Source organism: Leuciscus leuciscus, assembly GCF_965113295.1.
Source record: "Leuciscus leuciscus genome assembly, chromosome: 6".
NCBI lineage: Eukaryota > Metazoa > Chordata > Actinopteri > Cypriniformes > Leuciscidae > Leuciscus > Leuciscus leuciscus.
The window spans coordinates 33706107-33729960 of record NC_138730.1 but is presented as its reverse complement, the minus strand read 5'-3'; the positions used below and the strand labels follow the sequence as shown (position 1 = coordinate 33729960).

Sequence of the window (23854 nt, the reverse complement as noted above, 5' to 3'; positions counted from 1 at the left end):
AAATTCTTGAGCAACAACTGTTAGACCCCTCTTTTCTCCGTATTTTAAGTCTATGGGCAGAGACTTACACAGTTTAGTGGTGGGAATTCTCCCAGTAATATTGTTCTTCTCACCCAGTTTGAGGACACCACAGCAGCTGGTGTGCAGGTGCATCTTTAAATCATCCCATGTCTAGACTCTCTTCTCCTCTCGCTGTTATTGGTTACCTAATATACTTCTGTGTGCTAAATTTATTTTCTGTAACCTTTGTTGCAGCAGGGGGGTGGTAGCGTCAATGGGGTCACTTTTATGCCCCATACTTATATAGAATATTGCCTAAATATGCTGTAATATGCCTTAAAATATAAAAGAGATATGAAGGATGTTCCATTATTGTAGTCTGGCCTGATGCACAAATCATGTCCATGACTATTATGAAGTTGTTTGATATTATTTTTAATGCTTTGAGATAAAATGTACATTATGTGTAAGTTACTTTCTTAAAAAGCCAAATTGTTCAATTACAAATTGGTTTATTGTGTTAAACCCAGGAATAAAAACCAGTGAAACCTCAAAGAGGAAGTGGGACAAGAGGTGTGGATACACGCCTCATTTTAAGACTTCTGCTTTTATATGGTCAAACAGTTCCTTCCTGTGTCCTGGTTTAAATGTTTGCCATTGTTTGTCTTGTTTCAGAGTAAAGTGAATAGTTTGTGTGGTTTGGCCTTTTGCCGCATTTATATTTTTTCATTCAAGAACATTTGCATTATAAATCATTTGATTTATTTTGATCTCTTAATGGTGCCTGCTAAGGCAAACACACTTATGCAGATTGAATGCAGATTTCAATCAATATGTCAGGTCTGAATATACTTTTCAGGTCTGTAACAAAGCAGACTAGCTTTTCCGTTTGAACATTGCCATAAATCACTACCTCAGTTAAGTGCCTTTTCTTCTTTAAAAATTTTCTTTTATTCTTGTCAAAACTTATTTTAAACCTAAATTTTACTTTAAATTGAACTTCAAACTTGTTAAAAGTTACAATCTATGTGTTTTAAAATGAAATCTGCTTTTACTTCTTATGTTATTTTATGTGTTGTTAATTGTTTTATTTATTTAACACTTTTTAAAAACTTGTTCTCTGTTTCTTGTTGCTTTGAGAATATAAATGTAATTATATGTAGGCTAAATAATTTTATTTAAATCATTTTTGTCTTTAAAACAAATTTAATCTCCATGGTTGTTTGTGGTTTTCCACATAAAAAAATGCAGTTAAACTGATGCATCCATCTCTTAAATTAATGCATGCTTGTTACTTGCATTACTCACCATTTGATGTTCAGTGTTTAAGTTTAGCTAGAGCGTCATTCAGGGATTCACTGCATAAAATTAATGACTACACACAGTCAACCAGGACACGTCTCGCTTAACTCTGCTGCCCTTCCTTTCATGTGCTTCAACGCTACTCTTTTCAAGTGCCAGGCACCCCATTTGTACATAGTGTATTAGGAGTGTGGTGCTAAAAATAAGTGTTAGTGTAGAGGTATTGCACATTATGTGTGTGTGTGATAGAGAGAGAGAGGACACTCATGTCAGTAGGGTTATACTACGCATTTCAGCTTCCTCGTGCTCCAAAACTTCCGGACTGCCATATTCATGAATCCTTGTGGTGGGGCCACTGTTATAACTAGTGTAAACAAGTAGCCAGCGCAAGGTATTTTTGACCTTTCCAATGCCTCATGCTTTGACTGCCCAGTGTTTGAAAGGTCTCAGTTATGCATAGGCTGACCGCTCATCAGAGTTCATGTATGCGTGTAATTCGTGTAAACCATTGTGGAATCTTTAAAATCCTGAGCAGTGGGGCCATTTTTCATTTAAAGGGGAACAGGGCACTAACAGGAAACAATAGTCTCTAATTAGCCATGTAACAGTCTAGGAAGTGGAACTTAGGCTATGTGTTCATGTTGTTGTAACCTCTGTTTAATTATGCAGTTTTGTTATTTGTTGTCTGTTAATTTTTGCATCGTTTTTGTTTTAGTCTTTTAAAGAAACTCATAGTTTCATAGTCTTTTGAAGAAACTCATTAATTTTAGTCTATTTTAATCTGAACACTTGATACTATTATTAGTATCTACCGATTGATCAATTAATCGATGGGGTTTGTCTAAAACCTTAAACCAGTGGTTCCCAAACTGGGGTACGTGAGATGGGTATGTGAACAAAATGCTGAGTTTTGCTGTTCGTTTCATTCTACCCCACCTTAAAATAATATTAAAACCGAGCATGTATTTCTAACAGGCAAAATGGTGTAGGCTAAAAGATGAAATACTTGACATCCAATCAAATTGCCTCATCTTTTGCAGTCAAACTGACTGCATCCACACAAGATGTGTGCATATGATAGGTTGTGTGCAGAGTATGCTGCCTTAGCAAGTTGCACTACATTTCTGCCGTTCTTAACAATGTACCTTTGTAAAAGTGGGAATTTAGCACTTATTAGCATGAAGAACAAATATAGTCACAGACTTTGCATGCAGATCTATTTCAAATCTCAAACTCTATCTCAAACTCTCTTCGATACAAAAACATACTCTGTGTGAGTTCTTGTTTTTAAAGTTTATTTACATACTTTTACATTTTACATAAATACATTTATTTTATAAAGGTATTTGTAAAGGTAAAAAATCAATTTAAGGGGGCAGATATTGTCCCTTAATGGAAAAGGTGTGACTGCAGTCTAAGTGGAAAAGACGGGGTACGCAGAAGGATATTGAATGCCTCAGGGGGTACGCCACTCTAAAAAGTTTTAGAACCACTGCCTTAGACAAAGCATTTTTCATTCACCTGAAAAGCATCTCTCCAGCTGTACAGCTCATGCACTAGTAAAGCAGCACTGGATTGTGAAAACCTGTAGGAAGAGCTTTTATTATCTTCATTAACCATGTTATGTCATATGGAAGGTATCAGCTCAAAATTGAACAGTGCGACAGAAAACTTCATGTAGTTCTAATCATTTTTTATGGTTCTGTATATGATCGCCTTTATTGGTTTCTATAAAATTAATTTTTGCATTCCTTGTTTGTTTTTGATTGTTACAGTAAAAATCCTGTTAAATTGAAGGTCATCATCTGTAAGCAATTTTTGCTGTAGATTTTCACTGAACCAATTAACATTTCGCTGTCCTTTTTGTCGTTGCAGTTTGCCCAAGTAAAGACATCAGAAATAACGTGACCAACCTACGGGCGCTGGAGAACTGCACCGTGATCGAAGGCCACTTAAAGATCCTGCTTATGTTCACGACTAAACCGGAGGATTTCCGTGGCCTGAGTTACCCCAAGCTGACAGTAGTGACGGACTACCTGCTCCTGTTCCGTGTCTATGGCCTGGAGAGCCTCAGCGACCTGTTTCCCAACCTCACGGTGGTGCGAGGCAATAATCTCTTCTTCAACTATGCACTCGTGCTGTTCGAGATGCTGCAGCTGAAGGAGATCGGCCTTCACAGTCTGATGAATATCACCCGTGGTGCCGTGCGCGTGGAGAAGAACCCTGACCTCTGCTACCTCTCCACCCTCGACTGGTCCATGATCCTTGACTCGGTGGAGGACAACTACATCATGGCCAATAAGAATGATCGTGAGTGCGGAGACGTCTGCCCCGGCACGGTTCTGGGCAAAACCACCTGCCCCCTCACCACCATCAACGGGGACTTCAGCGAGCGCTGCTGGAACCAGAAGTATTGCCAGAGAAGTATGTAACCTTAAGTACTACTTTTTATTAAATTTTTGTACTCTCAAATCATTACCCAGAATCTATTTACACCCTCAAGAAGAATCCTACCCGTTTTCTCCTCCCCGTTTTCTCCTCCCCCTTATTAGCAGATAATCGTTTCAAATCTTCGTTTTCACTGGCACATAAGGGTACATTTTTTTTTACATTACCATAGAGTCTTGAGATGTTTTGAGAAGTGAGCGGAAAGTTGTCAGGCCTGTGTGTGTGTTGGCAGTTCTTTTGCTGGTTACTTTCAGCAATAGTGACAGTCAACACCAACCATGCTAGAAGCAACAAGTCAGGTGATCAGCTGCAGTTAAGTAAGCCAAGTTTCTGTGTCAAAGCATGAACCATGTTCCAGATTATGACGCAACTGCCCTGTTTGTGCAGTAGTTCGGGGTGTGGGTGGTGCTTTGTGTAGCTGTTTGTGTTTTCAACCTGACAGGATCAGTTGGAGTGGCCAGTCGCACATTATAATCTACACTGAGATGAGGCTGTCTGCAACAGTTTGGTTCATCCATTCAATTCGAAGTGCCGAAGAGTGTGAGTTTGAACATACGGAAGAACTTTGCATATTGGGGCAAAGCCCTTGAGCTTGCACAATTACGCAACACATGGGACACATCATGTAACTGTTCTTTGGACCAGGTATATGGTGTCATGTGTGTCTGAAGGCATGATCCTGTTCTGTTTGGCAGTGGTCTTTCTGCAGCCCCATTTTAAAAAGAAAAGACATTCCTCTCTCGCTGTTTTTGCTTAGGCAGGTGTGAGCAATTAATTTTCAGGCAAAAATAGATACATAGAGGTGGGCTATTTTGACTTACCAATCATTTCAACCACATAGCAACATGCTAAAACCATTCTCAACTCTTCAACTTTTCAATAACAGACAGCTCATTTTCGTAACTCTGCTTTATCTGTTCAGTGGAGTTGAGGGACAGACTGCCTGGAGGTGATTAATGCAGGAGGAAGGATTGGCTGAAGTCCTTGTTAAGTACTTTGATAAAATCCTTGTTCGGGCTGCTTTGACTCATGTCTGCTGAGTTGGACAGTTGGGGATGGAGTTTTTTGGCCAAAAGCACAGATTAAAAAAGTATTATCTAATGATAGAATCAGTCCTGGCCTGCTGCTTGGTTAGTGGTGAAGAACTTGTGGTTAGGGGTCCAATATTGCTGAGAGTCTGCAGCAACTTATAAAACCACAGAGCACTAAAGAGCAAAGAGATACTGGAACATGAATGTTGTTTTCAAACAGCTTTGATTTGTGTATGTTGCACAGACCTCATAGTGTTTGTTGTGTGTACCACAGGAATTATCTTCTCTGTCTATAATGGATTGGATTATGAAGGTAGTGAATCCGTCCCTTTTTGGATTTTGCCAGAAAATGGCGGAATGTGTAAAGTGAGTATATATTGTGCAGCTTTATGAGAGGTTTTCTTTTCTGCCATTTGGCACTTGACCTCAAGAGCTGTTGTAGCAATGCCTTAAGACATCAGCAATTTACATTATACATATCTTTTACATATAAAGTTTAACCTAAAATACTCTTGGGGAAAAAAAAGACTATGTTTTCAGTGCCTTAGCGACACAATACCAGATAAAACTGGGCCACTGACATCAGTCATGGTTGATCCGATCACAGGTGGTTGGCCGAGAGAGACATTACTGTTTACTCTTGGCATTGGCATCACAGCTATGTCTCTTGTGACCACATGTGATCAGATTTTGTTGAGAGGAGAGCCTTTAGATTCATAGCTGCATACATCACTTACTATATCAGTATATTGCTGCATAAAAAAGACATATAAAGACACTGTTGCTCTCAAATATATTTAAAACATTTTTACATTAAAATACAGGCACAGTGTTTATTATTTTTAATCAAGGATTAGTATTATGGAATTCATTCATCTTATGCAGAAGTAAGCTATCTTCTGTGAATGTGCGAGACTTGCGATTATTTAGCGGCTATAAGTAAATAACTAGAAGAATATTAAAGTGCAGTAAATGGTAAAACTATCTGCGCTACAATCTAAGCAGTGTATTTATCAATATGATAATAAATTAAAATAATATAATGACAAATACCAGTTTCCAGTATCAAACAGACACAGGAAGCCTTGCACATTCAAGATAAAAATGGCAAATACATTAATCAATTTAGAGGAGGATTTTATCCAAAACAACTGATCTGTCACAGCAATAATTTGCTTATTAGTCAATTATGTCACTGCGTACAGCATAGTGAAGATGTTTTGTGAGGTCTGTTTATGTGCATATATATATATATATATATATATATAATAGATTTTTTAATATATATATATATATATATATATATATATATAGCCTATATATAATTATTTTAATTTTATTTTTTTGCTCAGTTGCTGATTGGCTGGTGAGGAGAACTTTTTCAGTTTCTTTCACTCCAAAAGTGGTTTGAGTAATTACTTACTTTAAGAGGTTTAATTAATTGTTTATTTCATAAAATGTTATTTCTGTATTTTATTTCTACATGCAATTTCTTAGTGTTAGCATTATCCGAAGCTTCATGAGGGCTTCTACACAACGTATCGGTTTGACAATTATAAAGTGTTAATCCCTGTGGGATTAAACGGTTAGTAAGGTAAATTTTCCTTGCTCGTTAATCCCTCTACATGGAGGACCTCACACATATACTGTCTCTCTCTCTCTCTCTCTCCCATTCTTAATCATTTGCAGAGGTCCCTCTGTCCCCTATGCCTCTATATATAATATTGAATCACATTAAGAGCTTTTGTCTCACACACGACTGTCCAGCTGCTGGATTTCAACAGGGATTCAAGTGTGTCCCTCGCCCTCAATCCTAATCCACGTGGAAGGAGTTGCAGAATTGCATTGCTTAATTCTGTCTGTAGGTGATTAGCGGCGAGTGGTCGACTGCAGCCGCTCACCCTTTCTTGTGTCTGATCCAGAGAAAGAGGAAAGTTACTGAGGACAGCCAGATCAGCAGGCCTCTTGCACAGCTGCCTCTAAAAGAGGAGGAGGAGAGAAAGAGATAGTGAGAAAAAAAAAGAGACTGTGGTAACTGCATGGAGATGTGCTGCCAAAGTCTCTTTTGCAGATTTCCGCGGTTTTGTTGGCAGCCGTACAAAAGTGGTTTTGTTTCATATTTGGAATACTTTTGGAAGTGTTGCCACTGTTTTTTTCCTGAGAAGCTTTGCTCAATGTTGGCTGTTGGAAACAGAAAAATAGATTTAAGTCTATCGCTGTTGAGGAATTAATAAACTCTGAAGTGCAGATGAGGCCCTTTTTTAATGAATGTCGAATGCTCACTTATACCAACCAATCACACTAAACTGAATAACCAAGCATCATTGTGTTCACCTTGTGGGGAACTGAGGCATTAAATAGGCTATTTAATAATAAGGGGCTTTATCATAATAAGGGGCTTTCGCACCGGGTTATAGGAACTCTGTTATAGGAAGTAGCAACCAGGACAGTCCCCCGAAAACTACATTTTCCCCTAGGGCCATTTTCCTGGTTGCATTCACACCACCAGTGACGTAAGCCTACTGACGTTATTTAAGTGCGGCGTTCAACACTGACAAAATCTACTATGACAACTTGCAACTATCCATCTATCGCTGGTTTCCCATGTTCATAGAGTAAGTATATGTAACAGTGTTTTCACAGCTTTTTAAAAATGGAGGGTGCCAGTAGTTCTAGAACTATGAAAACATTCCCCTAGTGCGAAAGCACATTAGGTAAACGGGAACCAGTGAAGAACGATGATGTACTTATAATGTTTTATTAAAGATGCTTGTGTAATTGTGTAAAATGCAAATGGGGAGAGCATTGGAGACTTGAGAACAGTTTCAGTCTGTTCTTCACACCTGTGAAGTTCGCTGTCAGTGTAAAGTCTATGTTTTGTATTAGATCTGTTAGGGGAGCGCCGAGGCTTCTGTTCAGGCTCTCAGCCAGTGCTGAATATGCTGGGCTTCCCCCCGGCACTGAATATTTTACACACATTTTAAAATGATCTTTGTTATCTGTCCTCAGAGGGGATTAGATACACAGCTGGGATGGAGAAACATTAGTTTGACTGAGAGAATAAAAACACTACATGTAGCTAAATGTTTTAGTTTGTAGCTTAATGTCCACATCCCCAATGACTGATTGCGTTTGGCTTAAAGAATTGGCTCATATTTGATTAGCTAGTACAGTATGTTTCTTTTTATATTATTGAAATAATGAGCTTTGTGTAGCAACTCGTATCCGATTTGCAAGGCTCAGTCTGGGTCATATAGTTAGTCTGTCTGCTTATTCACCCACGGCAATGTGGAGGAAACTACTTTGAAACTGTAGCTTTCCAAGCTACTAGCTACGCATACTTTAACGTCATTAAAAGTCGGTCTACCCTTTTAAAAGTAGTTTACGACACTACAAGCTACTAACAAAGCTACAAGCTCAAAATAGCTCACTGGGTGCTACTTAAGGGATTGTTATTTTAGGTTACAAAATTATTTAAAGTACACAACAGATCAAACATATGATTGACTATGAGATAAGGTATAATTGTAAGGAATTTAGTGTAACAATTCGAGTTCCAATTCTTAACAATATTTTGTTAAAATATATTTTTTTTTAATATTTAGATCATTTCTATAAGAAATAGATTTTTTTTTTTTTATTGCAAAGGAGTGTTACACGTAAGATACTTTTTACAGGCAGCTTAAATGCAATCCAATATTTGGCCTAACAATATGTTAAACAACAACACTGAACAAAACAAATGTCTCAAGTAAGTTGTAAGCTGTATGGATTTGATTCACTAAAAAGAACCAGCTTGTAAGAGTTACTAGTTCAGGAATTGGTTGGACTACATGGTTTCGCACTGTATATTTGTTAGTAGTGTTGTGGTGCCACTGAATAGCAGTACAGGAAACACTGTCTGAGTGTTTCAGTGTGGTTCTGCACACATTGGTGGAATAATGCACGTGTGGGACATTTGTATATATCAAAACATCATTCTGTTCTGGTATTATTTTAAACATTTTAACTGGTTCTGAAGAAGAACATTTCAAAAACATTTTAAATAGGCAAATATGATGTCTTCCTAAATGGTTGTTTAAGAAATGAAAAGATACACACTAGAAGACACAGAAGAACTGTTAGGAAACATATAACATGCTAGAGACATAAAATTCACTGCAATAATGATCCTTTTTTTGTAACTTTTTTTTGGCCAGGCAGTGTATATTAATAGCATGAAAAAATAAAGATAAAGGTTAGAGGAAACTTTTGTAATGAAGTGGTTTTATCTTGATCCTTCCTGTATTTTTTCCATGTGAGATGACTCCAGATTCACACACGTCAGCGACCTTCACGTCTCCATCCGTTTTAATCTCTTGAGGGCCCGTAAGGGTCAGTTTTGTCACCCGCTAGAATATAACTCACCTATGCTTCTTTTATTTATGTGCGGAAGTGTGATCTTATTTATAAACTTGTTTCTCTGTGCTGCTTAGAAACGCGAGTAATTCTTGGGTAAAAGTGTGTAAAGTGACTGAAGGGGTGTATCCTATAGGAAGGACGGTCTACAGCAGGAGGTTACACTATCGAGTTCCCCGTTTCCCCCTCAGTTGCCTGACACTTCGGTACTACAGGATACACTGGCGCCAGTTCAATCTCAGCATGGAACAATAGCTGTTATCGAACTTCACAGAATGTTCATCCCAATTGTTTCCAGGCATTGTTAGGCTGCTTCCTACTGGGATGTTATGAATGGTCCCAGGGGCAGTGCTCCTAGACCCTCTGACCACCACCACCGCCACTATTAGACAGGAACCAAACCCTTTAGTGCGGCACGTCACTGCGGGGAGGATAAGATTGTTTTCTCCCGGAGTTCAAGGGAAGACCAAGGCATGTGTTAGGATCTGTACACATGGAATGTACTTGAATTGAGAGAATGGCATAATGGCAGAGTGGGCAATTGATATGTTTCGAGACCCAAAAGTGGGTCGCAAGACTGTTTTGAGTGGGTTGCAGAGTGTGAAGGCAAAGAAACAACAACAAATGTAATTCTATGTTTTTCTGATGAGAGATTACTTTTAATTTGAAAAATGTTTTGTCCTGTTTCAGTATCTGGTCAGATGAGATTTTGTTATTAATTTAACATTATTTTTTGTAAGTTGTTACGAAATAAATTCTCTCATCTCAGAAAAACGTACTTTCCTGTCCAGTCAGCCATTAAACTTTGCTCGTAGCGTGCACAATTGTTTTAGTTCATTCCTAAAAAAAAATTGGGTCATGGCTTAATGACCATGGGAAAATGTGAGTCCCATGGCCAAACCGGTTGAGAACCCCTGATATAAACCTCTGAACACCTTACCGATAGTCACATAGAAACTTCCTGATAACCACCCACAATATATGTGAAAGTGGCATTTTTATTTGCACAGACAGATTTTCTTCCGAAAATGTTAAAATGTAGTTTGAGAAAATGATTGTACAGTTGATCAGTATAGTTCAACATATAGCATTTTCAGTCATATGTGTATTATCTTAATATCTGTAATATCTTTTTAAAAATGCCTTTGTTGGTATGTGGCACACTGGATGTGTTGGTGGAACATTAAATTAAAACTGAATTAATAATGATTCTATTTAAAACATAAAAAACTTGAATGGTGAAATTAGAAATGTTAAAAATTGATGGAAATTAGAAATGTTACCATGGCAGTTAACTTAAGTTTAAGTTGACATACTAAAATGATTAAATCTGAAATAAAATAAATAGAAAATACGAATTAAAATGACAAAAGTGCATAATTACTACAACTTAATAAAATAATGTCAACTATAATTAAAGAATAAATACTATAATAGTATATAAATAATACTGAAATAACATTGGTGAAATTGGGTAGTGTTCGAGCGCATCGTGTTCAACTGTGAACCACGATTTGCTGCTTTCTAGTCATTTTCAGTTTTTTTTTTTTTGGGGTGGAACATTCTCATTCTAGCATTTGCTTGGACAAAGCTTTGTAGCGTAGGATGAATCAATATTTTTATTCTGTTTTCCTGGAAGACAGAGACTTGAATATGTAAGTGAATTTTGCAAACATTTAGGAGAACATAGAAGATTAGCCTAGAAGTTCACAGACATGGACTAAAAGCCAAAAGAAGATTTTGATTTTGATTTCGTTTCTTAAATAAGCAGGGATGTGAAGACAAGGGATGAAGATAGTTGTATACCTTTGAGGAAGCAGGTTTCTCTCTAGTGTCTTTAATTTGGTAGTAAATTATCCTAACGTTTTTCATATAATCCTACAGTTCAAACTACAATCCGGCCTCTAGCTCATAAATGCCAGAGGAGAACTGGCCCCCGACTGAGCCTGGGTTCTCCCAAGGTTTTTTTTCTCCATTAGGTCACCTGATGGAGTTTTAGGACACCATTAGGTCACTTGATGAAGTTTTTCGGTTCCTTGCCACTGTTGCCTTTGGCTTGCTCAGTTGGGGATATTTGGGGGATATTTAATTTAATTTTATCAATCGATAAATTCCTCTTGAAACAAACTTTGTTGTATTATTTTAATTTAATACTTTGAAGCTGCTTTGATACAATCTGTATTGTGAAAAGCGCTATACAAATAAACTTGACTTGACTTGACTTAAATTGATTAACATTTGAATGCTCAGTTGACACCATTTTTAGGATTAAAGCATCTTTTTGACGTTCACTCAAAATGTAGAACTTTAGTGCAAGACATTTTCAAATCTCTTCCGTAGCAAGTTCTCATTACACATCTTGTAGCCTCCTAAAACACACGTGTTCATAAGCCCAGCCAGAGCCACTTCATTGCCTCTAAATTAATAATTTTTACTTTCTTCCTCTCTCACCCTTGTTCTCTCTGTCATCACTGTCTGTTTAAACCACACACTTACTCTACGCCTTCATCTGTAACCAATCTCATTCACTCCATCTTTCTTTCTCTAGCACAGCCTTACTCAACAAAGTTCTTCCTCTTGGTAAAATGTGGCTTATGAACACGTATCCCTAAAAGTGCTTCCTTAAAGGGGTGGTTGATTGTGATTTCACTTTTTTCATTTTAAATGGTGTGTAATGTTGCTGTTGGTGCATGAACAGTATCTGCAAAGTTGCTGCGCTGAAAGTTCAACGTAAGCAGAGATATCGTCTTTTAAAAATCAGGAAGTTTAATGCCTACAAAAACGACTGGAATGGGACTACAACGAGATACTTCCCGGGTTTTATACGTAACTAACCCATGCAAAAAAGGGGGCATGGCCATATTTCTGCGGCTTTGTCGAAGAGGAAGAGTTATAGTGGAGAGCTGTAGCCATGCCGTCGAAAGTGTGTTATTTTCACCCAGCTGCCAGGTCTTCTGTGTTCGGGCTTCATACGGACGCTGTAGTTCGTCAACAATGGCTAAAATTTATGTTTGATTATGTTCCTGAAAATTTCAATCGTAATAGCTCTCTGTGCTGCGCATTTTACGGAAGACAGCTTCCAGAATCTCCACGAATTCAATGCCGGATTCAACAAGAAACTGTTACTAAAACATGAAGCAGTTCCAACTTTAAAACCAGAGGCAGCAGTTGTTGGGCCACAACCTGTAAGTAAGACTTAATAATGTTTGCATGTATAATTTCAGACGTAAGTTAATGTTTTAGTTTTATCAAGGACGTAAACAAATGCCAGCGCTGGCTTTAGTAGCCACTTACACGTACAAACGCGTACAAACATTTTGGACCTGAATTTGTAATTATGTACTAATTTTGTAAATGTATTTTCCATGTATATTTTATGACGTAATTTTTCGATTTGATCAAGAACGTAAACCAATGCCAACGCTGTTTGTTTATAGCCAGTTAGTTCGATGCTATTTTGTGTGTATAAGACAAACGTGTATAAAGTTCAAAAAAATATATGTAATCGCAACAGCCAACTTCAGCTGCTAAAGTTAAAACAATAACTTTAAAAAACGGTATTACTCAGTCATTTATTCAGTTATATTAAATGTTTAATCAGGAGAAAACGTCTCCGGTTACTATCGTAACCTCGGTTCCCTGAGAGGCGGGAACGAGACATTACGTCACTGACGTATATGGGAACTCCCTTCCTTCTCCGTTTTCACTGAAATCTTATAGGCTAACGCCAGCTGGAGACAGTTGGCCAATTGACGCGAAACATGCAAATGCTGACTGGACCGCGGGCAGTATAAATAGCATGGGCGCGACAATTACGTCAGAATCAAGACTGAACGCTAGCACAGCTGATCAAACGGCGAGCACGGCGGCTGACGTAATGTCTCGTTCCCGCCTCTCAGGGAACCGAGGTTACGATAGTAACCGGAGACGTTCCCTTTCAAGGCGGTCACTTCGACATTACGTCACTGACGTATATGGGAACTGTATAGAATCCCGCCGTGAGCGCAGTGAAGATAAGCCCAGAACGGGGTCAAGCTACACTCCCACGAGAGACAACAGTTCTAAGCCAGCAGCGCCGCTAGGAGCACTCGAAACTGATAGGCGAAACTAGACCAAGAACGTCTGCTCCGACCTTACCAAGTTGCATATCCAATGCAATGAAGCGAAGACTGCACTGGAGAGGGCAGCACAACACCATAAGCACTCGAGCACAAGAGTTAACACAGTGTCGACGGCAATAGCGGTGACAGCTGCATAACCTTATAGCCATACACAGAGTTAACAGGAATTGAAAACTACTGCGTAATGCGGAAACAGCTATGTAACATTATAGTCATAACACAGAGTTAGCAGCAATGGTAACTCTGCATAATGCAGACTACTGCACAGCTGGTGGTAACAGTTCATGAGTACATTAATAAAACTCACCGAACCCACGACGCTATAGGCAGTGCATCAAACTTGAAACCCTGGCGAACGTGTTCTGAGAAGACAGCCAGCATACCTAAATCCCATAGGCATAGCCAACATTGAAAGCGTCGAATTCAGTGAGAAAGTCTCAGTATAACAGCACGTCCCTAGTACCATCCATCAAGCACACAAACAGCTGGTCAGACTGCTGCCTAGTGATCCACGTACATCCGCAAAGCCCTTACAGGGCCAACAGCACTCTGAGCATCGGCATCATGCGAGGCTGACGGCTCAGCAGATAAGGCGGGCAGGGATCAATCTGTGCTCTGAACGGTGTAAGCGACTTCGGAACGCAGCTTGGTATCGGACGGAGAGTGACGCTGCAGTCACCAGGTCCGAGACAATGCAACATCATTCGCTTAGAATGAGCGTAGGTCTCCAACGTGCTTCACTGGGGCGAGAGCAGGTGAATTAAGGCCATCTCAAGAGAGCTCCCAACACTTGATAGTGTAAGTGTCTTGCTCAACTATGGACCCAGCAGCGGACACACAAGAAGGTTTCACAGCTTGGGGATGATAGGCTAGTAAGGGGGTCACGAGGAACTGACACTCCCTTGTAGAACATAGCCAATGTTCTAAGCCGATGCACAGAAGTGCAAACCAACACATAACTGAATGTACATAAACACAGTGCTAGTGGCCGTAGCGACAACAACTGTGAATATACGCAGTTAGATAATATCCCCATAATAGCATAGCACCTCAGTAAGTACACAAACACAGTCGTAGCCGTAGCTACAACTGTGAGTAAACGAGTTAACACACAATAGCCAGTTGCACTGAAGGAAACAGGGCAACATAACAGCGTAGCCCATGTACGTAACAGCATCGGTCGCTGTAGCGCGTCCATGTATGTACATAAACGCAGCGTAAGTCGCCGTAGCGACCGAAACTGTGTAGAGACAGAACTGAGATGTACAGTTAGATCAGGATGGCTAGCTGCAACAAGGAAATGGGGCAGCATTACAGCATAACACATCCGTGTACGTACCTACATCCAGAAACTGTGAACATGCACGGTTAGATTAGGATAGCTAGTTTTGCACTGAAGGAAACAGGGCAACAAATAGCAAAAACACGTCCTTGTACGTACATAAGTGCAGTGTAGTCGCCGTAGCGACAGAACTGTGAATATGCACAGTAGATAGGATAGCTGGTTGTTGCACTGAAGGATAGAGGGCAACATAACAGCATAACACATCAGAGTGCACATTTTAAACATCTGTGTGTATAATGCAGCGCAAGTCGCTGAAGCGACCGAAACTGCATGAATATGCTCAGTTCAACACAATGGTCAGTTACGTTGAAGGGCAACATAACAGCATAACGCTTCCGTGTGTACACAGATGCAGCGCAAGTCGCCGTAGCGACGACTGAGACTATGCATAAGCATAGTTACATTTTGTGTACAAAAACCACAGCGTCAGAGGCATAGCGACATCGACTGTGAATACGTAGTTATCAGAATAGCCGGTTGCACTGAGGATACAGGGCAATATATAACGGCATACATCATAGACACGTATATCAATGTACATAACACAGCGTCAGTGGCATCGCACAACAACTGTGAATACACAGTAATCAGGGTAGCCAGTTGCACTGAAGGATACAGGGCAATATATAGCGGCGTAATCGTAACACATATCAGTGCGTAGTGTGTGCACAGCGTCAGTTGCATCGCACGACAACTGTGAATACGCACTGCGTAGTAATCAGAATAGCCATTTGCACTGAATGACACAGGGCAATATATAATGGCATAAATCATTACACATAACAGAGTACGTAACACAGCGTTAGTTGCATCGCACAACAACTGTGAATACGTAGTAATCAGAATAGCCATTTGCACTGAAGGATACAGGGCAATATACAACGGCAAAATTCATACACATAACAGTGTGTAGTGTGTACGTAAACACAGCGTCAGTTGCGTCGCACGACAACTGTGAATACGTACTGCGTAGTAATCAGAATAGCCATTTGCACTGAAGGATACAGGGCAATATACAACGGCAAAATTCATACACATATCAGTGTGTAGTGTGTACGTAACGCAGCGTCAGTTGCATCGCACGACAACTGTGAATACGCACTGCGTAGTAATCAGAATAGCCATTTGCACTGAATGACACAGGGCAATATATAATGGCATAAATCATTACACATAACAGAGTGCGGAGTGTACATAACACAGCGTCAGTTGCATCGCGCAACAACTGTGAATACGTAGTAATCAGAATAGCCATTTGCACTGAAGGATACAGGGCAATATACAACGGCAAAATTCATACACATATCAGTGTGTAGTGTGTACGTAACACAGCGCAAGTTGCATCGCGCAGCAACTGTGAATACGTACTGCGTAGTAATCAGAATAGCCATTTGCACTGAAATACAGGGCAATATAAGTGGCATAAATCATACACATAACAGTGTGTAGTGTGTACGTAACGCAGCGTCAGTTGCATCGCGCAACAACTGTGAATACGTAGTAATCAGAATAGCCAGTTGCACTGCAGGAAACAGGGCAATATCGTGGCATAAGCATAATACACACCAGTGATGCGCGGGTCAATGTATAAACAACCCGCACCCGACCGACGTTTTCAACTAACCCGCCCGCAACTCGGACCGCAAAAAAAAAAAGAAGAAAATATTGTACCCGACCCGCTTCCTGACCCGCATTTTTTTAAAGTAGTAAATGCATAGCAAGAAGTACACATGACAAAGCCAGCACTTTGGTCATCATCTTTCATTATTTCGGCAAATGTCTCCCACATTTTGCTCTTTCTGTTTTTTGTATTTGCGGAGCTTCCACTCCCCAGTCTTCACCTTTTCTCTTGCCGCCTCCATCTCTACCTGCAGACTGAGCTCGTGCCTTCGCGCCAGTTATTCAGCCAATAAAGTGTAGCAGGCCTATGTATTTCATAGAAAATTGCATGTGAGCGGAGTGTGGAGCGGGAGCGAGCGGGCGGATCTTGGACAGAGCGCAGAGCGGCATTTTTAAAAGGATGGAGCGTCGCCCTATTTCCCGCTCCAATTTCGCTCCGCGCACACCACGATTCTGAAGCATGCTCAGCCTGACTCAGTTGATGACTGCAAGATGGATTCTATTTTCAGTCAAAACTCGGCTCAATAATGGAGTTCAAAAAGTAGGCTACTTCAAAAAGGAAAATAAGAAGTCATACAGGTAGGCTACACTATAATATAAAACTAACTATAATGTGGTAGAAGAAAACGAATGTGGAGACATCGTTTCAGTCAGTAAAGATTCATTTTGGAATCTAAAAAGACACATCTCTCGAAAACATGCAGTGTGCTATCTGAACACGCTGGGAAGAAAGCAAAAGGTTAGCAAATTGAATGGCCTACGGTAACTTGTAACAAAGTGTAAATTAAATATAGTGTAATATTCAAACAATTGATACAAGCCCATTTCAATTTTAATCCTGCGCGCTGCACAAAAGTTCAGTTATAAGAATGTTGGCCTAATAGAATTTAGCCAACTTTTAAAACGTTTATGTATATTTTTTTATATTTTTGTTTATATAAATTTTATTTATATTATTAGGCCCATTTATTCGTTTTATTTTACAGCAGTTTATGTGTACAATGGATATAAGCCCATTTAAATTTTAATCGTGCGCGTTGCGCAAAAGTTAACTTATCAAAATTCTGGCCTAATAGTAAATTTATTTAAAAGAAATGTATGTAGGCTATATTTTTGTTTATATAATTGTTATTTATATTATTAGGCCCATTTATTCGTTAAATTTTACAGGACTTTGTGTAGGCTATATTCCTTATAGCCTATAGGCCTAATTTGAAATAAAACATTTCTATTTGAAAAATGTTGTTGTTGCTCATTAGTTGTTTAGGAGGCAAGGCTGTGGTCTAAGCTAACAGTGATATACATGTAGATTTTTTTTCCTTTTTTGGAGCGAGCGGGGGGCGATTTTGGTGGAGCGCGGAGCAAACTGCGTTGAGCGCTGAGCGATAATGAGCGGAGCGGCCTGATGTAGCTTTGAGCGGGGGAGCGGAGGGGTGAACAGTTCCGTGAGCGATGAGCGGAGATTCTCACCGCTCCACTCCGCTCATATGCTCTCTAGTACTATATAAATTACAAAGGTTTAATTGGCATCTTTATTTCAAACGACCCGACCGACCGCGACCCGAATATCATTAAAAATATTTTTGGATGACTCGTAACCGCGGGTGACCGCGGGTGACCGCAGGCACCCGCTCATTTCGGATCAACCCGCGCATCACTGATACACACAATCAGGTACATAAACACAGCGTCAGTGGCATCGCACAACAACTGTGAATACGTGGTAATCAGAATAGCCATTTGCACTGAAGGAAACAGGGCAATATAACGGCACAAATCATAGCACATATCAGTGTGCAGTGTGTACATAAACACAGCGTCAGTGGCGTAGCGACAACAACTGTGAATACGTAGTTAAATCAGAATGGCCAGTTGCACTGAAGGATACAGGGCAATATAACGGCACAAATCATAGCACATATCAGTGTGCAGTGTGTACATAAACACAGCGTCAGTGGCGTAGCGACAACAACTGTGAATACGTAGTTAAATCAGAATGGCCAGTTGCACTGAAGGATACAGGGCAATATAACGGCACAAATCATAGCACATATCAGTGTGCAGTGTGTACATAAACACAGCGTCAGCGTCACAGCGTCACAGCGTCAGCGACAACAACTGTGAATACGTAGTTAAATCAGAATGGCCAGTTGCACTGAAGGATACAGGGCAACATAACGGCACAAATCATAGCACATATCGGTGTGCAGTGTGTACATAAACATAGCGTCAGTGGCGTAGCGACAACAACTGTGAATACGTAGTTAAATCAGAATGGCCAGTTGCACTGAAGGATACAGGGCAATATAACGGCACAAATCATAGCACATATCAGTGTGCAATGTGTACATAAACACAGCTTCAGTGGCGTAGCGACAACAACTGTGAATACGTAGTTAAATCAGAATGGCCAGTTGCACTGAAGGATACAGGGCAGCCTGACAACATAAGCTGTAAGCACATCAATATGTAATGTTACGTAGGCCCAGCGTCAACAGCATAAGCGGTAACGACTGCGCAACCCCGTAGTCAAAACTGACTAACGTTAGAAGGGGTAAACACTCACCGAATTGCGGTTGTGCACTTTTGTCAGATTGGGGCGTCAAGAGACTCATAGCATCCGCACTTTGCGCCTTTTAGACACGGAGCCATGGCCTTTGCCTCATCCCTCTAGACGCGCGTCTTTGCGCATGACTATCCATAGGACGTCGTGGAAGACGGAGTCTTTCTTGAAGTAGCCTGGCTGAGATACCGGGCTAAGTATCCTCCACAGAGCCTATCGCGTCGAGTCCTTCTAGCGAGCACGCGAAAAGGACCGGAGTGGCGACGGGCAGCGCTAACTCGTCTTTGGGCAGGAGAGGGCCCACCAGCGGCCTGCTGGCGGCAGTGGGCCTCATCCCCGCTGATGCCCGGGTTTATTCCCCTGAGGGCACGCACTGTCCGGCACATTGCCTGTCGTCCGCGAGTGCGGCCTCAGTTGATCCTTGTTAGGGTAGAGCGAGTCAATAGGACCCGCACATATCTGGCATGTAGCAGCCATCGGATGCGGGGAGGAAACATGGTGAGTAACCTCTATTGCAACTTCCACGATGACTTCAGATAAGACTTCTAGCGTGAAGAAAGAGATTCTGACGTAATTGTCGCGCCCATGCTATTTATACTGCCCGCGGTCCAGTCAGCATTTGCATGTTTCGCGTCAATTGGCCAACTGTCTCCAGCTGGCGTTAGCCTATAAGATTTCAGTGAAAACGGAGAAGGAAGGGAGTTCCCATATACGTCAGTGACGTAATGTCGAAGTGACCGCCTTGAAAGGGAACCGTATCTCAAAAGCTAACAAGCAGCAGTAGCATTTTCAAGTAACAGCGTATCGAAATAATAATAGTAGATTAGAATAGAATAGAATAGAATAATAATAATAAAAAATGTACCATTCAGAAACGTTTTGTAAGAGCCGTGTTTGGGGAGGTTGCTTGATTCTCTTCATTGCCGCTTTCTGGGTCTGATTCTGATCAAACTGATACGGCAGTATTGACACCATTATTTACATTTGACCGGAGCACATGCAACTTTCGCCCGTAAAGGTAATGGGCGTGAAGTTTCCGGACAACATGCACTACGCAGTTTAGCCAATTACAACACACCGGCCCAACTAACCAATCTGAGCCCATTGCCTGTTTCTGAGGGAGTGGTTTCATAGAATCAGGAAGTCAACCGGTCGTTCAAGTGACAGAGGAGAAAGCAGCTTACAATAAAGGTGAAATTTATGAAAAAAAAAAAAAACCCCGAAGACATGTTATATTGCACCCCATAAACACAATCATGCAAAGAAAAAAAGCAGTAAACCACCCCTTTAAGCCTCTTTTTAAATAGCCCTTCTGTAATCAGGAAATTAATCATGCCATATTCAGCATTAACCCACTGTAATTATATGGGCTCTGCAACATTTTGTGGGTGGATGAAAGTATGCATTCTTCAGGTGGAGTTTTTTACCCTGATGAGCAGAAAGCCAAAAACTCCTTTTGAAGGGTTTCTCTTCCCACTTATGAGGTCACTAATGCCACTTTTCCACTGCATGGTATGGATCGGTACTGGCTCACTTTTGTGGTGTTTTCCACTGTGTAAAGTACCTAGTACCTGGTACTTTTTTTTAGCACCACCTTGGTTGAGGTTCCAAGCAAGCTGTACCGATACTAAAATGTGACGTGTAAACTGCAGATCACTGATTGGACAGAGAGAATCGTCTCTACCAGCATCACTGGATTTGTGACACAAGACACCAAACCCGATAGATTTAAATAGTCAGCAACAGCCACCACAGTATCATTTGTTCGCATGACTTTTTTAAACGACTTGCTTTAAACAATTGTCACACGCAACTTAAAAAAAAGAAATGGCTGTATCGTGGTCAGTAGACAAGGTGGCTGTGCAACTATAACGATCAGTATATAATCCCACCCACTTTGAAGCTGTACTAAACTGTAGTGGAAAAGCAAACAGAGCCAAAGTAAAGTGAACCGAGCTGAGCCGAGTTGTGCCGAGTCGAGTCGTACCACGCAGTGGAAAAGCGGCTTAAGATCTGGAAAAAGATTAAGATCCTTCAGCCACTTAAAATAAACAATTATATGTCTCATTGCAAATTGTAAGTCCATGATTATTGATTATTATTGGCTGATAACAGCCTATTGGATCTGGTAAACTTTTTTGGCTCTTTTGGATGCTAGAGTTCTCACTGGGCTGATTATCAAAGCTGTATGCTCAAGTGTAGCCCCTCCTTTTGGGCTGAGACAAGTCCATCGAATGCCAAAGGCATAATTAACTCAGTCAAAATCCTTACTGCTCCTGGAATCCCAGACATCCAAAGCATTCATCACTTCATCAGTGTTTTTAACAGTTTTTTTTATTCAAAGCTCTTCTGTGAAGATGGCCAGGCTCTGTAGATGTTCTGCACATCTGCAGATCTGCTTTTATACTGACGTAAAGTGTTTTAACTTAATCATGATAATCAGATTTGATTTGTGATGCACCAAAGCATGAAATATAAAACAAGATTAATCTCATTTTGTTCTGGATATTGGCAGTGTATTTGTTTTGTGCAGTCCTACGTAAGAGCTGGTGTTTGGAAAATGTATAACTGAAGGATTTACTTTTTGGCTACAATCCTTTCTAGGTTTGCTGGTTATTTTTAAGAGATCAAAGCCTGCAGAGAGAGATATTTCTACACTGGGTGTGCAAACTGTCAGAGCATTGCTTGCAGCTGGCTGAAATTTCAAAATCTTAGATTAGTCAGTTTATAAATAATTAAATAATAAGCTGCTGTGACAAATGTAGCTGTTGACTTGTTAATTTTGTGATGCAATCTAGTTTTTTCTCAATTTTGTTTTTATTTCAATTTTATTATATATCTTATTTTATTTTAGTTGTATTATTTTACTATTTTACTTGTCTTCTTACTAGGGATGGGCATTTTTCGAAAATTATATAGTATTTGAATTGGGCTCAAATATATTTGAATATTCTCTTAATTGATTTGAAGCTTATTTCGAGCAATATATATATATATATATATATATATATATATACTAACACAATATAGATATATACATATCTATACATATACATTACAAACATTAACAATAACAAACATTAATAACATTAACAAATGTGTATACGAAAAAAAATATACAGAAAAAAAAGCATTTAAGTTGAAGCAGAGCGAACGAAAAAGAATGCTAATAAATCAGACTGCGCCAGTTATCGTGAAGAATGTACATGCACTCGAGTGTGCATATGGTTATCGTGTTTATATTGTTTCACATGTTCATGTTGAGAAAAAAAAAAAGATGTTGCAAGGACAAAGATAACAGTGTGCTTAGTGAAGTGTCTTACATTCGTTTGTGTTTTCTGTTCTTAAACTCATCTCCCTTGATGAAACTTATAGGAAGCTTATGTCTCGAGAAAATCTTTAGTTATCTTGAAAGTTATCTTGACTCACTCGGGGGTACAGCTGCACTTACCTGCAGTCGTGAATTTCCTCATTTGACTGGTCTTTGGATTTCATGGTGGTGATATTTATGATAACTCCGTTTAACCCGACAATGCTTCCACACGATATGGTGATCCATTTGATCAAAAGTAATTTCATTTTGTAAGGTAATTTGGTAAAATCATTTTTATCAAAATAATTCCAAACTTTGCTGCGCCTGGAGGCAGACGACGACATTCTGTGATCAAATACAATCAACTGGTTTACACGCTCCACAGCGCCGACCAGTGCATTTAGTTATAACTGTGAGTTTACGTTTGCCTGCTTAGGATTTCACTGCATTTATGGCCAGCAAAGCAACATATGTAGCAAAATTTAAATAGTATTTCTATTTTTCGAATAATAATTACAGATCGAATATTCGTGTACATCTCTACTTCTTATTTTCACTGTCAGTTTTATGTAAGTATCTCTTAGGTAGTGATGTCACAATACTGGAATTCCAACTACGATAAAATACCATGAAAAATATCGATAATCAATACCATTTTTGATATCACATGGAAAAACTGCCATATAGACACATGACACAGACAGCAGCAGGTTTATTAGGCTGCTGTCACTTTAAGAACGAATGCACAGATCCAATATACTGTTACACATTTTATTTCTCAACTGTTATTGTTCACTTTATTGTTCAAAGACAAAACCAACTGTGTTCACATGAATACTCACCAATGTAGGCATCTTGACATCATTTTGTGTGTAATGGACCATTTTAGCGCAAAAGGCCGGGAAAAAGAACTCAACTTGGTAGTCGCAAGCTGTTTGAAAGGTGTCTTAATGTGTGTGCGCTTTGGGTGGGACAGCAAATGAGTAAAATCATGCAATCCCTCGCTGAAATTCAGGCCCTATTCAACAGAAGTGAATAAAATGGGTGAGTGAGAGGAGGCGGGTATGTGTCAACTCGCTGTTGGTATCGCTGTATCGATACTAGGGAAAATGAGTATTGGAACCATTTCAGTATCGATGCATATCGAAAAATCTATATTTTTGACAACAGTACTCTTAAGTATCCTTTACAGATCAACCCCAAACCAGAGACTAGTGTTTCAATCTACATTTATGTGGTACAGACCAAAAGGGAGATGGTGCTGTTGTTTCAGTAGCCTTAGGGGTGTGTAGTACAGACTGATCCTCAAGCTTCAGTTTGGGGTGTGGTAGTCATAGTTGATCTGACATTCCTCTCTGCAGTTTTGAGAGAGAGAGAGAGAGACTAAAAAAAAAACATAACTAAAACAAACTAAAATTAAAATGGAAAGAAAACTATTTCAGAATAAAATAATAGTAACTCGATACTATCGCTTTAAGCCTTTTCATTTTGCTTAATTTCATGTTCATTACAGTCTCAATAAACTATTGTAACACAATGTTGGAGGAACACATTTCCTACATGTTTTTTTATTTGGATGAGGCCCCTGTGTTCATTCATCAATACATTAGTACGGTTGATGTGACGCTGTCGATGATCCTGGTTCGTCATGTTTAATTTGATATCCTGACTGTCATCGCAATACTCAAATCGGTGGCAATGAAAATAAAAACG

General features: G+C 39.7%; 1 protein-coding gene across 1 annotated transcript in view; it reads left to right on the top strand.

Annotated features, from left to right (window-relative positions):
• insra (insulin receptor a) overlaps nucleotides 1–23854 on the top strand; it is a 72259-nt gene that overhangs the window by 7910 nt on the left and 40495 nt on the right. Inside the window, exon 2 of the mRNA XM_082173874.1 lies at nucleotides 3178–3726. Within this exon, the coding sequence (XP_082030000.1) occupies nucleotides 3178–3726 (549 nt within the window). The remainder of the gene's footprint in view (nucleotides 1–3177; nucleotides 3727–23854) is intronic.